Source organism: Carex rostrata, chromosome 35 (assembly GCF_964058835.1).
Source record: "Carex rostrata chromosome 35, lpCarRost1.2, whole genome shotgun sequence".
Lineage (NCBI taxonomy): Eukaryota > Viridiplantae > Streptophyta > Magnoliopsida > Poales > Cyperaceae > Carex > Carex rostrata.
This window is the reverse complement of record NC_135952.1, coordinates 2,295,041-2,308,920: the sequence shown is the minus strand read 5'-3', so window position 1 is coordinate 2,308,920 and position 13,880 is coordinate 2,295,041. Positions and strand designations below refer to the sequence as shown.

Genomic DNA, 13,880 nt, shown 5'->3' with positions numbered 1-13,880 from the left:
ATCTCAATTAACTTGTACCAGTTGTATTTCTTTTAAATTCTGATTCTGAATGAAATATGTACTGCAATAAGTAAACAGAAGATGAAAAAATAATTTGAATTAATTGGACATACTGTCAGATTTGTAACATGGCAAATGCATGTAGGGAGCCCACTGGCACATAACAATAATTAATTTGATATAAGCAGAATGAAGAGTTCAGATATACAGTTTCTCCAAACAGCTTATCTTCAATTGGTACACTTGATTCTCTCTGCTTCACAGCTGTATTCATCTCTTTCTAAAAAATATAGAAGACAAAAGGGAATTTAATTCAAATGCTGTGGTAGTCAAGCTTCAATGTAGCCTTGCTTTGTACTTTTTTCTTTTGAAATAATCGAATTTACTTGACCAAAAGATGATAAGAAAATAACAGAGGGAAAGGCATATTTGCTTCTGTAAAAGTTATATTAGGATCTTATATTACATCATTGTTTCCATCTAGCTCATAATAGCAGTTCTTCCAATTGCTATAGCTTCCTACAAAGGTACATAAGTTAGTTGAATTTACCCAAGAAAGTTGAGGAAACTCATTAATATTTTTGCAATATCTTTCCTGGTTGAGAGGTGGCTACATAAAAGACATTTTGATAGGGCACAGACACTATGAATTTCTCAAAAGTCAACAATTAAGAATTTCAATAAAAATATGTCAAGACTATCATGCGAGCAACAACACGAATTCGCAATCCTTTAAAGCATATGAGCCAGTGAAATAGATTTGGTTAACAGATGTTGGATTGAACCCCTTGGTTATTTTATTTACCTAAAATTTAGTGAAGATACAACACTGGCAATATTATAAACAATAGTTTGTGGAAACCATATGATGCTTTGTTGGATGAATGATGATCCAAAATTTTAGTATAATATGAACCGACCATTACTTATAATTCCATTAGTTAGAAAAGTAAAAATGGATTATACCCATGGAAATAAGAGGATTGAGGTTTTGGAGCTTATTTCTCAGCCAATAAAAGAACATTAAAAATGCATAAACTATGGAAGGTCTCATCTTATTAAAAAAATAGTATAACATAGCGTAAATCTGATAGAGAGAGAGAGACTGAGAGAGCATACTGTTGTAAAAACCATTGACATAATGAGAAGCAGATGAATCTTCATAAGCAAGACGAGCATCACCTTTATTTTTTCCATTTTCGTAAGTGTAAATTTTTTTATTATATAGCCACTGATCCTTATACCCTCCTCGCTTCTGCTTGATGCTCCCCACCTGAACATTCCAACCTAAGTAAAAAGGAAAGAATTAATTATTTCATGATTTGGATGCTAACGTGTAAGTCAATTACACATAATCACAACTGCTTGCGTCTATTTCATGCATTTATTGGGCATTTTCATTTAAGCGAGGCATAAAACTGAAATGTTTTTGCTTTGTTTTCCTTCCTTCTGATCCTTGATAAAAATAAAATAGTAGAGACTGCAATCTTAGGCATAAAGAAACAGTGTTGAGACACTCAATTGGAAGATAAAGATAGAAGATGGTTTAGAAAAAAAAAATCAAGTGTGATTCTTTAGCAGACCAATACCGCAGAAAAGTTCTTGTAACTCATCAATAGAAACATCAGGGGCCAAATTGGAGATATAAATCCTCAAATACTTCATTTACTAAACAAAAGAAGAAGCAAAATGGGACTAAATATGCTGCAAATGTGTTGTCAGCTTCGATTTGCACTCTTGCTATTATCTGAGAATCTTGTGGCTAAATCAGGACAAATAATCCACCTTCATTTTGATTTCCATTGGCTTTTGAATAATAAATTCTAATATATATACAGATATTAGCACTGATACATTGTTAACAGTAGACTGGTTGTTCCCATTTTTTTCCCTTTTACACTTACCAATATTTGTTTTCCTTTGAATGTCGTTTTGTAGTTTAATTGCTTAATTTAGCCCATTTGGAAAAAATTCAGATCGACAAGGACTGATTCCGGTCCGATTCGGTCAATTCCGAATTGAATCGGCCAATTTTCGGAGCCATGGAAAAAATGAAGCAAAGAAGTAGAGGTCAATTTATATGAAAACAGAAAAAATATATGCAACGATAGATTTTAGAAATCTGACCAAGACAGTGAGAGTAGAGGCTGACAACAACGAAGGAGCTCCTACTTTTTATTGGCCATGCTAAAAATGATGTTGAGAAAAAAAAATTGGGCATTTAGATTAGATTTGCAATGAATTAAAAATATTGTATATGCAATAATATAAATGTAAATAAAGGTTGATATATTTAAATTCACGGATACTATATTAACGGAAAAATTTAGATTGTATCTTGAGTGTGCATGATATTCCATAATATGATGAGTTTATTGTCTTATATGATCCACAATATTGTGCTTTTCAAGTTGCAGGTTGTAATTTTTCATACTGGCAACAATGTTCAATCAATTTAACTGGTTTTTATTAGAGACAATACATGCCCAATCAGTATATCAGTACATGTCAGAGCAAACATCAGAACATCTAGATCCAGCTGGACAGTACTTCATTACGTACATACAATACTACTAGCCAAAAAATAAGTTCAATAATTTCATAGATGATCATTGATCCAAACCTGCTGATAAATAATGGTCAGCTGTTGCGCCAAGTCGAAAACCTTGGCCTCTTTCACCAAGCACTCCTTGAGTCCTTCTCCTCCTCCAGCATCCTGCACCCTGCCACTGATCCACCTCCTCCCCACCCGTTAGCCACTGTCTGTTTAATATTACTTTACATGCCAAGAAAGTCTGTACCGCCTTTTGCTGGCACACTACCCACCAAACCATCTCTCACTACCTTGAAGATGACTTTGCACCGACAACCCCTCATCTGAATCTGTCTCATTGTCTGTTTGGGAATGAGATGAAGCTGCTGCAGGGTCCCGCAAGAAGGTGTGCAACGCAATGCAGCGAACGATAGGATGAGCTGCAAGTCGGCGCAGGTACTTCTTTAGGGAATTCCTCCATTGCTCCACAAACTCATGCCTTAGCATCACCTAAATAAGTTATAAATTTAATATATTTTTTTAGTACACTTTCTCTGCATAATTTGTTATTAATTTGAGGATTATACCAATTACTACGAATATGTTTCCCATACATTTCCGTATCTAAGAAATGTCAGGTTTATTGTTTGCTCAAAGTTTCATTGAATATAGTATTATGACCTCAAATTTGTGGACCAATTTTGTATCATTAAGCCTATGTTTGAAAGAACAATGAGTGATTTATAGCATAAACTGCAATAAGTAATTTTTATTACAAAAAAAATTGAGTGACTCATGACTATTAAAATTATCTAATCCAAGCAACTAATCCTATCAAAATATTTAATTATTGAGCTTCAATAAGGTAATTGCAAAAACCTGGCCCTAATAAACAATTTTTTTTATAAATGTTAAAGCTGGATACACACAAAGAACAAAGATTTGGACAACTGAACATTTTAACTGAATGCGAGTAGATTAAACGAATACTGAAGAAATCCATAATCTCTTTTCTATAATAGTACAGACCAGGAAATTACCACATTAATTGGGTGGTAATTTTGCTTTTATCGCCTAAAAGAAAAGAGGAATAAATAGAGAGCAGGACCCACCTGTAGGAGGAGTTTGTCGGCAATACAGTAGTAGTACTGTGAAGAGATGCAATGGTCGACCTTCACTGGCAGCAGGAGAGAGATCTGCTCTTAATAATTAGGAGTGTGTGACAGTTGAGCCCATTTTGAGAAAAAAAAAATGTGGACAGAAAGGCAAGAAAGGATTCTCTTAAGCGGAAGGCAGCCGCGACGAGGAACGTGGAAGAACAGGTAGCGGAGAAGAGGACCAATTTGAATAAATGGGAGAACAACATTAAATTTTCTACGGTAGAGCTTCCTCGTCTTCAAACTCCGAAGAAGGTAAATGGGGAAGAGGTCCGGAGCAGGAGGAGAAGAGGAAATGGGAGTCGGTGTCTCCAAGGAAGGAAGCCCATGACAAGAACAACAGGGAAACTCGAGGAGACAGCGGTGAGCAGCACGTAGCACAGGCTGAGCACGTGGCAACTGTGGAGGCGGAGGGAAATGACGGGTGGCATAACGACGAACGAATTTGTGAGTTGAAGCGGTATCGTGTGGGATGACGTCAGGAAACGTAAGTGTAACGCATAGGGGACCGCCCATCTCCCATCCGACGATGCAAAAGCAGGGTGTTACTGTAGAATGAACAGTAACACCCATCCAAAATTAGTATATTGATAATTTAGTTTTCATGAGCATCCAATGATCACATCCGCATGGTACTTTGTGTTATTTCAAATTTCAAAAATATATCCATAACATGAGTCAGTAGTTGTTCTTATATTTTTGAAATGTATCCATGCTTTATTGTGAATTAATTTGAAACTATATTATTTTTTTTATAAAACTGTTTTCATCTTTATATATAAAATTAATATGCTAACTCATTGGAAATATTTATTTTTGATCTTCTCAATAAAATGATTCAGCAGCAGCCACTAACACCGCCTTTTGTAATCTGTATTCAACATAAGAAAAACCCATGAAACTACCAGTATCTATAATTTTGCAGTACCATATTTTTTTTTTTCTAGCGTATTTCTGATTTTTTTTTCTCTATTTAATGCTTGTATCAGAAGCTGCCTATGTACTTCAGCAAATTTCTACAGTTACCACAATAAAGGAAGAACGAAGAGGTAGGAACCAGCAGAGGTGTTAATTAATCTCTCTCGCCCAACCAACGAGATCCACCAGTACCGCACCTCTGAAAGGAATCAGATCTCCTGCCCCCTGGGGTGCAGGAAATTCCTGCCCCCAGAGTCACTTCGGAGTGGGCCCGGTTACTGTTAAAGGGTTTAGGGTTAAAATGGTTTTGGGTTTAAGGTTAAATGGGGACCCACTCTGCAGTGATTCTGGGGGCAGACGATTCGGTTCCCCTCTGAAATTAAGCATTATTCTAAACCCGACAAGCCAACAAAAAAGAAAAAGAAAACGAAAAAGAAATTAAAGCCCCACATGTAGTTTAATTGATGTCTATGTTTGATCACTAAGGGGCTTTAATTTGTTATGCTTATTTTATTTTATCCAAATAATTTCTTTGTACATACTTCTTAAAAAGAACACAGAGACACCAAACTGTATATATATAGTTGTTGTCAGACAGCTTAAAACAACTGTATTTTTTAGTATCTGGATTCAAGATAACTTCACTTCCAGATTTTAAAATAACTGAACCACCGTAAAAAGCACTTAAAACATATTACTAACTACTAACTAGTGCTGACTAGTGTTGTGAAAACAGGTTGGGTTGGGTCAGGTTCCCTCGGTCCGAACCTGCCCAGGCCACGGGTCCAGCGGATCTACGTCTTCGGCCGGGTCGGATCTGGTGGGTTTCATTTGGGAGAGTTGGACCAAACCCGTGGTAGATTCTTGGTCCAAATTTAGCACGGATTGGTTGGGGTCGGGTGGGAATCGGGTCCGGATCTTTCTTTTTTTTAAGACAGCAGCAATTATTTTTTAAAGACAGCACCATTTTTTTTAAAGAGCTAATAAATTAAAATCATTATTGAAAAAACATTATAACATATCTAACTAATAACAAATAAAATTAAACATAATATATTAAACATAAATATAACATATTGAAAAATAAATCTAATACATTAAAAATAAATTTAACATATTTTAAAGTTACCCTCCTCCTTTATTTCGGACTTGAGACCGGTTATGTAAATAATAACATAAGCGGAGTTCTAACTTTTTTTTGTTAGTAATTTTCTTAAAAATGAATAATTTAAAAAAGTAATTGAAATGTTTAAAAAATAGCAGACACTACCTATCTAGTAGTTGTTGTTCATATAGCATAGGTCGCTCTCTTGAGGATCGCATGCACCGTCTGAATCCTCATCCACCTCTGTATCGGTACCGCTTTCTTGAGTTTCAACACCAGATGATGTTGCTTCATTGGTTTCATGTTGCATGCGATTTTCAGTATCAAACCAATCTTTCAAGCACACAAGTCTCTTGAAAACCTTTGCATCAAACTTATTGTGTTTATCGGTGAGGATCCTGTTCGCCAAACTAAAACATGATTCGGAGGAGACGGTTGACACGGGCACAACAAATATGTCACGGGCCATCATCATCAGTACTGGAAAGACACTTGCTTTATTCTTCCAGTATTAATCCAATACATCAATGTTTTCCGGTTCCATTATCGCATTTTGATAGCATACTAATTTGTTTCCATTACTCACGGACAATTGCAAATCATCCTCCTACAAATCTTTTAACAATCTAGTACCGCTGTTGCTAATGTTGCTGTTAAAAATAAAATAATTTAAGTGGACAAATAATGTAAATATTACAAACCTAACATATTAAAAACATATGTATATTTATATTCATACCTAGCGCGGTTACGGGTCGAAGAAGGTTAATTGATAGTTAGTATCGAGTAGTATAAGTTGAACATCTCCTCAAATGCTCTTGTCACACGTCCCTCCTCTTGACTTGAGTCTACATGTATATTATTCTTGTACCTTCGAAGCATTCTTGCTGTGAATTTTGTCTTGAATGGCAGATGGAGGCAATTTGCGATAATGGTCACAATGGATACCTCTTCCCAATATTTTAAGAATTTCAGTAAAAGCACTTAAAACATATTAGTAACTAACTACAAACTAGTGCTGACAACTTTGTTCACTTTAACAATAACGACCCTCAAATATTTCAAATCACAAAATACAAGATAGTTCAAAGAAATGGAAACTGAAAGTACATAATCATGTGTTGGTATGAGAACCTTACATTAAAAATAAAATAAAATAAAAAATGGACCAGACCATAATTGTTATTCCCTGCCTATAGCAAAGCGGAGATGGAGAACTATCCATGGAATATGCTGAAAATAAAACCTATCCACAATAAAATTAAACTGCTCTCTCCCATTGTCCCATGATACCAAAGCGCAAATTACGGAGGCAAACCCCACACCTAACCCTAGTCCAATAGAAATAGAAAGCTCAATTATATCGGTGGAAGACTTTGAAGGCAAATCTTTATTAAACCCATCAATATAAGGGGTTGTTGCACACTGTATTGATAAAGGACTACCACACAATCCGGGATTACCCAAGTAAGAATCATTCGGAAAGGTTGAAAATTGATGGCCCTGTGGTATTTCCCCAACCATATTGTTATACGAGAGATTTAGTGCAGAAAGAAAAGTGAGAGAGGTGAGCTCCTGTGGAATGTGTCCGGAAAGTTGGTTGCAAGAGAGATCCAGTGATTGAAGTTGGTTTAAATTACCAAGTTCCGATGGAATTGGGCCAATCAGAGCATTATGTGATAGGTTAAGTACATCAAGTGACTTGAGTTGCCCGATCTCTCCGGGAATTTCGCCCGAAAATCCATTTTCTGATAGATCAAGGGAACTGAATATGGTAAGAGATTTATTTATCTCCATTTCTTGTCCTTTCCATAGGACAGTAATTGAATTATGATAATAATAACCTAAATACCCAGTAAATATATCAGAATCTGAATTACTCACCATAGCCATCAAGTTTTCAAAAAAAGTTTTGCTGATAATGCCACTGAAATGATTAGAAGAAACATCTAAAACCTTTAGTGTGGGGAAAAATGAATTATTTGTTTTTGTTTTGACTTCCATATTCGAAATTGGGCCATAAAATTGATTTGATCTTAAGACAAGTGCTCTCAAGTTTCTTAGAGTTCCGAGCCAAAAGGGAAATCTATCAACAATTTGATTATTTCCGAGATCTAAGACCACAAGAGTGTCACAGTTCAATAGTGACTGGGGCAAGCTTCCATGTATTCTATTTCCGCTCAAATTTATTGTTCTCAACTTGCATCCTTGATTAATATTCCGTGGCAATGGCCCACTTAAATTGTTACTCTGAAGGTTAAGCACCTGACGGAATTCAGCATCTTCTAGAAGGCAAGGTGGTATTGTACCAGTTAAATTGTTAAATGAAAGATCAAGTCCTCTTGGTAAACCAGGATCAAGAACTTTTGGTAATGTCACATTACAAATGGAAAGAGGGATCTCTCCAGTTAGGCTATTTTTAGAGAGAGAGAGATAAATGGGGATGGAACGGAAATATGCAGGCCATGAAAAGTAGTTGGATGAGAAATCCGCGAACGTAATTCCTGGTGGAAGGAGAGGTACAGGTCCTGAAATCCTGTTGGAACTAAAATCAAAATTTTCTAAACTATCGGAAAAGGTTAAATGTGCATCATCCTCTATTTTAGTAAAGAAATTATGAGATAAATTGAGGACAAAAATACTTGTTTTACTACATAACCAATTCGGTATAACACCACCTATTTTATTATTTGAGAGGTCTAGGTTCTCAATATTTGTTTGGTATCGCAGAAAAGAAGGGAACTTTGTTAAATGGAGCGATGCCAGTTGTATGCATTGCATTTGGGGAAAAGAAGCATAAAATGACTCGTTATGGTTTTTGCCTTCTATAATTGAGAACTTGTTGTTCGACAATATCAGAGATTCAAGGTTCTTATTGTCCTTGATTGAATTTAGAATGACGTCTAAATTCAATGTACCAACAAAGTTATTTGATGAAAGACCTAAACCATTGAGCTGGGGTAATTTGAATAAGGAAATTGGCACCAGTCCTTGAAGATTGTTACCGTCAAAGTATATATTTGCCAAAGTTAATGAACCATTTGAGAACTCAGGTAGATATCCTGACAATTGGTTATTGGCTAAATCAAGGAATTGCAAAGATGGGTGAGTAAAGAAAGACATGGGTATCGTACCTGTCAATCTGTTAAATCCCAAGATCAAATCTATGAGTCTTGTAATGTTTGTTATTGAAGGCGGAATTACTCCGTATAAGCTACAGTTTTCAAGATCCAATATCGATAAATTTTGCAAATTTCCGATTGAATCTGGCAGTTGACCCGACAACATTATGTTGTCTGATAAATCAAGTTCTGTTAGATTTGTAAGGTGGAAAATTCCATCTGGGAAATTTCCACTTAATCCACAATATATCATGGATAGCTCCTGAAGAGTTGGGCCTACTTGAAAAACAGCTTTACCCCACTCAGATCCATTGATTGAAATGTCTACCCAATCCAAGGAAAGAAGTTGCAGCTTGGTGAGGTTGCTGAGTAAGGTTTTTAGGCCTGTGCCATGAAGATTTAAGTAATTACTTGATAAGTCAAGTGAGATAAGGTTTGTGAGGGAAGAAATGCCTATCGGAACTTGACCGATAAAGCCAGAATAGGATAAATCGAGATGGGTTAAATTAGCAAGCCTCTCAAAACCAATTTGTGGAATGGTAAGATTGTAGAAATTGTTCCCAGCAAGGTTGAGGTACTGAAGAGAGCTGAGATTGAACAAAGCCGGGTTGATTTCACCTGAGATATAACGGGATTCAAGGTTGATTGCAGTCACCATACCGATTTGCTTATCACATTCGATGCCATCCCATATGCAACAGTCGGTACTTGCATTCCATGAATGGAGTTTAGTGGTGTTGAAACCTTGCTTGAGTTGAATCAAGGCATCACGTTGGTCAGGAAGGCATTGGGCTTGTGTTAGAGTGCTATTTTTGGTGGAGAAGGAGAAAAGAAGAAATAGGGAAAGAAGTGCAAAAGGTACCATTGCAGGAGAGAAAGTGTAAGCAAGACAATTTTGACCGGTACTTGATTTAAAAATGTTGAGTATACATATTTATAAGACCATCTGACCATGCATATAGATTTAAAAAGAAAAAAAAAACTAAGAAATGTTAAATTAATTGAACAGAGGTAAGACTGGACTTAGAAAAAACAGAGGAATATTAACCCTTAAGTGGGGGCAAAGGCAACACGGACCACTATGTCTTCTTTTACAAAGAGCAAAATTAATGAAACAACGTTAATCAATTAGGCTGATTGTGTAATTAAAAATTAAATTAAAATAACTTTTGTTGGGTACTTGGCTGCACAAAACAATTAGGCCACGATAGATTAGGCTCTCTAAGCTAACATAACTTTCTCAGATTAATAAACAATGCTCTGTCATAATCACTAATGACATACGTTAGCTTTATTGTGACTAATTTGTGATATGAACTTAAAAGAGTCTTAGATTGTTTGTCTGCCTTTCTAAAAAAAAAGTAAAAAAAATATAAAAAAATGTAAATTTTGGTTTGCAAGTACATATTCATATGGAGATCATGTACTTGAACGGTTCGGATCGATCGTTAGGATTTTGAAAACTCAAATATTGAGCCGTTGAACGGAGACCCTCTATACTACGCGTAGCATATATATTAGCATTTTCCAAGTATATGATATATATCATATAAAGAAAAATCAGAATCAGAATCGGTTACTTGATCGTAGAATCGAAATCGGGTGAATCGGATTGGAAACTCGTTTTTTTTTTTTTTTTACAGAAGTTTGTTTTGTACTCTAATATAGGAAAGAAGTTTTAAAAACATAGTTTATCCAAATATTATGTTAAAGTCAAAGGATTATACTCAAATAATTCATTAATAGAAATATTTAAAACTTAACATATAGCCTAATTAATTCTCAAACAGAGTAAAAACAATAAATTACATATATTAAAACCAGTAAAATTTATATTAATAAAATTTCTTAAAAATCAAATTATTATAAAATTATAATAACCACTACTGATTAATTTGCGGGCCCGCCAGTCAAATAATTTTAATTGGTGGCTTTCCACAGTGCATTAATAGCGAAAGGGGCCCAATTAAGCACAGTGCTTGCCTTTTTATTTCTCCAATCATAGATTTGACCAAGTCAAGATCAATTATTTCACCCATCAAATCCGCTCTCTTTCCGTCTACTCCATTTTCCTCTTGTCATCCACGCATCACACCTCTCATCGTCAATATCGGCCCTATTTTGGACACAAACTCGGTAAATTCCGGTCCAATTCCACCAATTTGGCCGATTTTTGCCACAAAATTCATCCACCGCGTAACTCGGTCAAAAATCGGCTCGGTCTCGGCCGATTTTACCTTCTATAATATATATGCTACATACAAGGTTCTAAATAGCGATTATAGCGGCATAGCGGGGAGACAAAAAAAAAAAAAGCTATTGCGAATAGCGTAGCTATAGCGGAAGCTATCACACATAGCGATTTTCCCTTTTCAAACTTTATATTCTATATTTCTACTAATTATCAATATAATCAATATTAGAGAATTGATGTAATAACTAAATGACAACTAATCTAAGTTTATACTTTTTATCAATTACGCAAATAAGAAGGAAAACAATCTAAAAAGTAACATTATTTAATAGTTTATACTTCATGGTATTACATATTATAATAGACAAAGAGCAATTAATTTTATAAGGTAAATGAAGTCAATATACATATTTAAACATTTTATAATTATAATAATAATCAAAATCAACTTTCAATTGAAATGAACGATAATAATTTTACAAATGAATACTATAAAAAGAGTAACTAAATGAAGAATTAGTATTTGAATATTTCTCGATATAGAATGATAGAATAAATCACAAATAAAAATAGAAACATATAGTTTGGTTTAGTATACTTATCGTAGAAGACCATGTAGCATTAGAAATAAGAATAAAAGTACAGAAGTCCATATAAATTGCAAAAAAAAAAACCATGTAGCATAGCGGTAGCTATAGCGGGTCTCATATAGCAGTAATAGCGGTCAACTATTATAGCTATAGCGGTCGTAGCTGAGTTAGCACAATTTTATCTCATAGCTTAGCGTTTATGGTCCGGAAAAGCTATAGCGCCGCTATAGCTAGCTATTTAGAACCCTGGCTACATATAATTTCATAATTTATTTATTATTTTTAACTTTTTAGTAATAATAGAAATTTTAGACCCTTCGCTAGTTGTATTAATAAAAAAATAGATGTTGTTTCATAGAGTGTATATATTCTTGATAGCAAGAGGTAAAGAAAAAATGTTTCTATGGGTAATAAAAATGGAATTCTCCTACTGGTAAAGAAATCTCAATTTATAGATTTGGTTTATTAATTTTGTAAAACTCTAACTGAATAGGTATTATGAGCTTTATTAAAATAAATAATATGATTATTATGAAAGCGCATATACATAATATTTGTGTGTAAGTGGCCTTTTGTAATTTCAAATGACTTAAATGAAGTTGCCTTTTGTAAATAGTATTGTGTATTGTTACCAAAAACATGATTCATGATTGATTTATTATTTATAACTTTTTAGTAATAATAGAAACTTTTAGGGACACGGAGTATATACTTGATTGAAAAATAGGGGAAGAAGTATCAATATATAGACCATGACCATGCATAGAAATAAACAAAAACAGAAAAATAAAAGAACAAATACCAGAAAAAACGAAAGAGATAAGACCATGAAAGAATAAGGCAATTAATCAATGTCAATGTACCATGGAAAAAGGGCTCGGTTTGAACAGAGGGAACGTGCTTGGCCAGCTATAAATTATCTCAATAAGAAAAAAAATTAATGTCAGAAATGGTTGTTAGAAATTGCAATTCCAATTTTTTTTTTATTAATCAATGTCAATGTACTGTGGAAAAAGGGGCTTGGTTTGAACAGAGGGAACGTGCTTGACCAGCTATAAATTATATCAATAAGGAGAAAATTAATGCCAGAAATAGATGTTAGAAATTTCAATTCCCATTTTTTTTTTTAATCATTGTCTATGTACAGTACAAAAAGGGCCTTGGTTTGAACAGAGGAAACGTGCTTGACCAGCTAGAAATGATCTCAATAAGGAAAACATTAATGCCAGAAATGGATGTTAGAAATTTCAATTCCAATTTTTTTTTTTCCCATTCTGAATTTAATATTTAGAGTTGCTGTGAGGAGCAAATATTTTGTCATCAGCGTAGATACCACACATAACTTGCAACTTTCAAAATTTTATCTCTTTCTATCCACTTCAAATCCCACCGGTCATGACTAGTTACTTTTTCTAAATGCGTATAAAAATTACATGTGGACAGAACCAAAGAGTTGTCGTGCATAATGCAAAAAATTATAGAGATTTGCATGTAAACAGGAGACGACTTAATTGGATGATATCTGGTATGGATTAGAAGGCCAAATCAGGTAGGGATAAACATGATGTATCACAACCAATATTGAGAAGGCATTTTTTTTTATGTATATAATCACAACTTTTTAGAAACATAATTTGCTGAAAATTGTTGAATAATCGATTATTGATTAAAGACGTGTGTTAAAACTTTTTAGATCGAATCAGCACATGACTATTAACTATTGGTTGTACGTATATATATATATATAGTGATTAATCTCTTGGACTAAATTTGAGTAAAACAATATTAAACTGTGAAGGAATGTTTTCAATTAATTAAAGCAACTTTGTTCAGGGTTCACAAAGGATTATGGGACGTTAGTTCCAGCTTAACAGTGAAAATTGAAACTGTTACCATGGATAAAACAGAGAGCTATATATTATGTTCATGTCAGTTCTTATTTTGTTTTTCTTATTCTTTGTTTTTATCTCTTTTACTTGTTTTGAAAAAGTTAAGTATAAATCCACGTGCAACCTGAATTGCAATCAACAAAAGCATGAAGATTATGGCTAACATCGATACTACTGACAATTTAGTTAAGTTACTTCTGAATTGTAGTTGAGACTTGTTTTATTGCAATACTGTAAATGTAATCTCTAAGCTTCAATAAAGGACATGGCAGCTATACGTACTGCCATGTTTTCCAGAAAAAAGAAAAAGAAAAAAAAAGCATGAAGATTCACTTTTAAATTTAAAATTATTTGCATATTTTCTCTTAAAAG

General features: G+C 34.2%; 2 protein-coding genes across 3 annotated transcripts; both read right to left on the bottom strand.

Moving 5' to 3' along the window:
- Positions 1-4,846, bottom strand: LOC144549601 (uncharacterized). Of its 2 annotated transcripts, XM_078298381.1 has the most exons (5): positions 3,646-4,846; positions 2,624-3,043; positions 2,128-2,187; positions 1,139-1,287; positions 1-519 (listed from the first exon to the last, which is right to left on the bottom strand). In XM_078298381.1, the coding sequence occupies exons 2-5, from the start codon at positions 2,832-2,834 to the stop codon at positions 481-483; spliced, it is 459 nt and encodes a 152-aa protein (XP_078154507.1). In that variant the 5' UTR covers positions 2,835-3,043; positions 3,646-4,846; the 3' UTR covers positions 1-480. The 2 variants fall into 2 exon arrangements, 1 of the variants encoding a protein (XP_078154507.1); XR_013509722.1 differs by lacking the exon at positions 2,128-2,187 and having other exon boundaries at positions 1,139-1,273; positions 3,646-4,802.
- A 1,014-nt stretch (positions 4,847-5,860) lies between these two features.
- On the bottom strand, positions 5,861-9,750 carry LOC144549598 (receptor-like protein 41). The gene is made up of 2 exons (XM_078298378.1): positions 6,453-9,750; positions 5,861-6,363 (listed from the first exon to the last, which is right to left on the bottom strand). The coding sequence occupies exon 1, from the start codon at positions 9,698-9,700 to the stop codon at positions 6,896-6,898; it is 2,805 nt and encodes a 934-aa protein (XP_078154504.1). The 5' UTR covers positions 9,701-9,750; the 3' UTR covers positions 5,861-6,363; positions 6,453-6,895.
- Between the last annotated feature and the right edge of the window lie 4,130 nt (positions 9,751-13,880).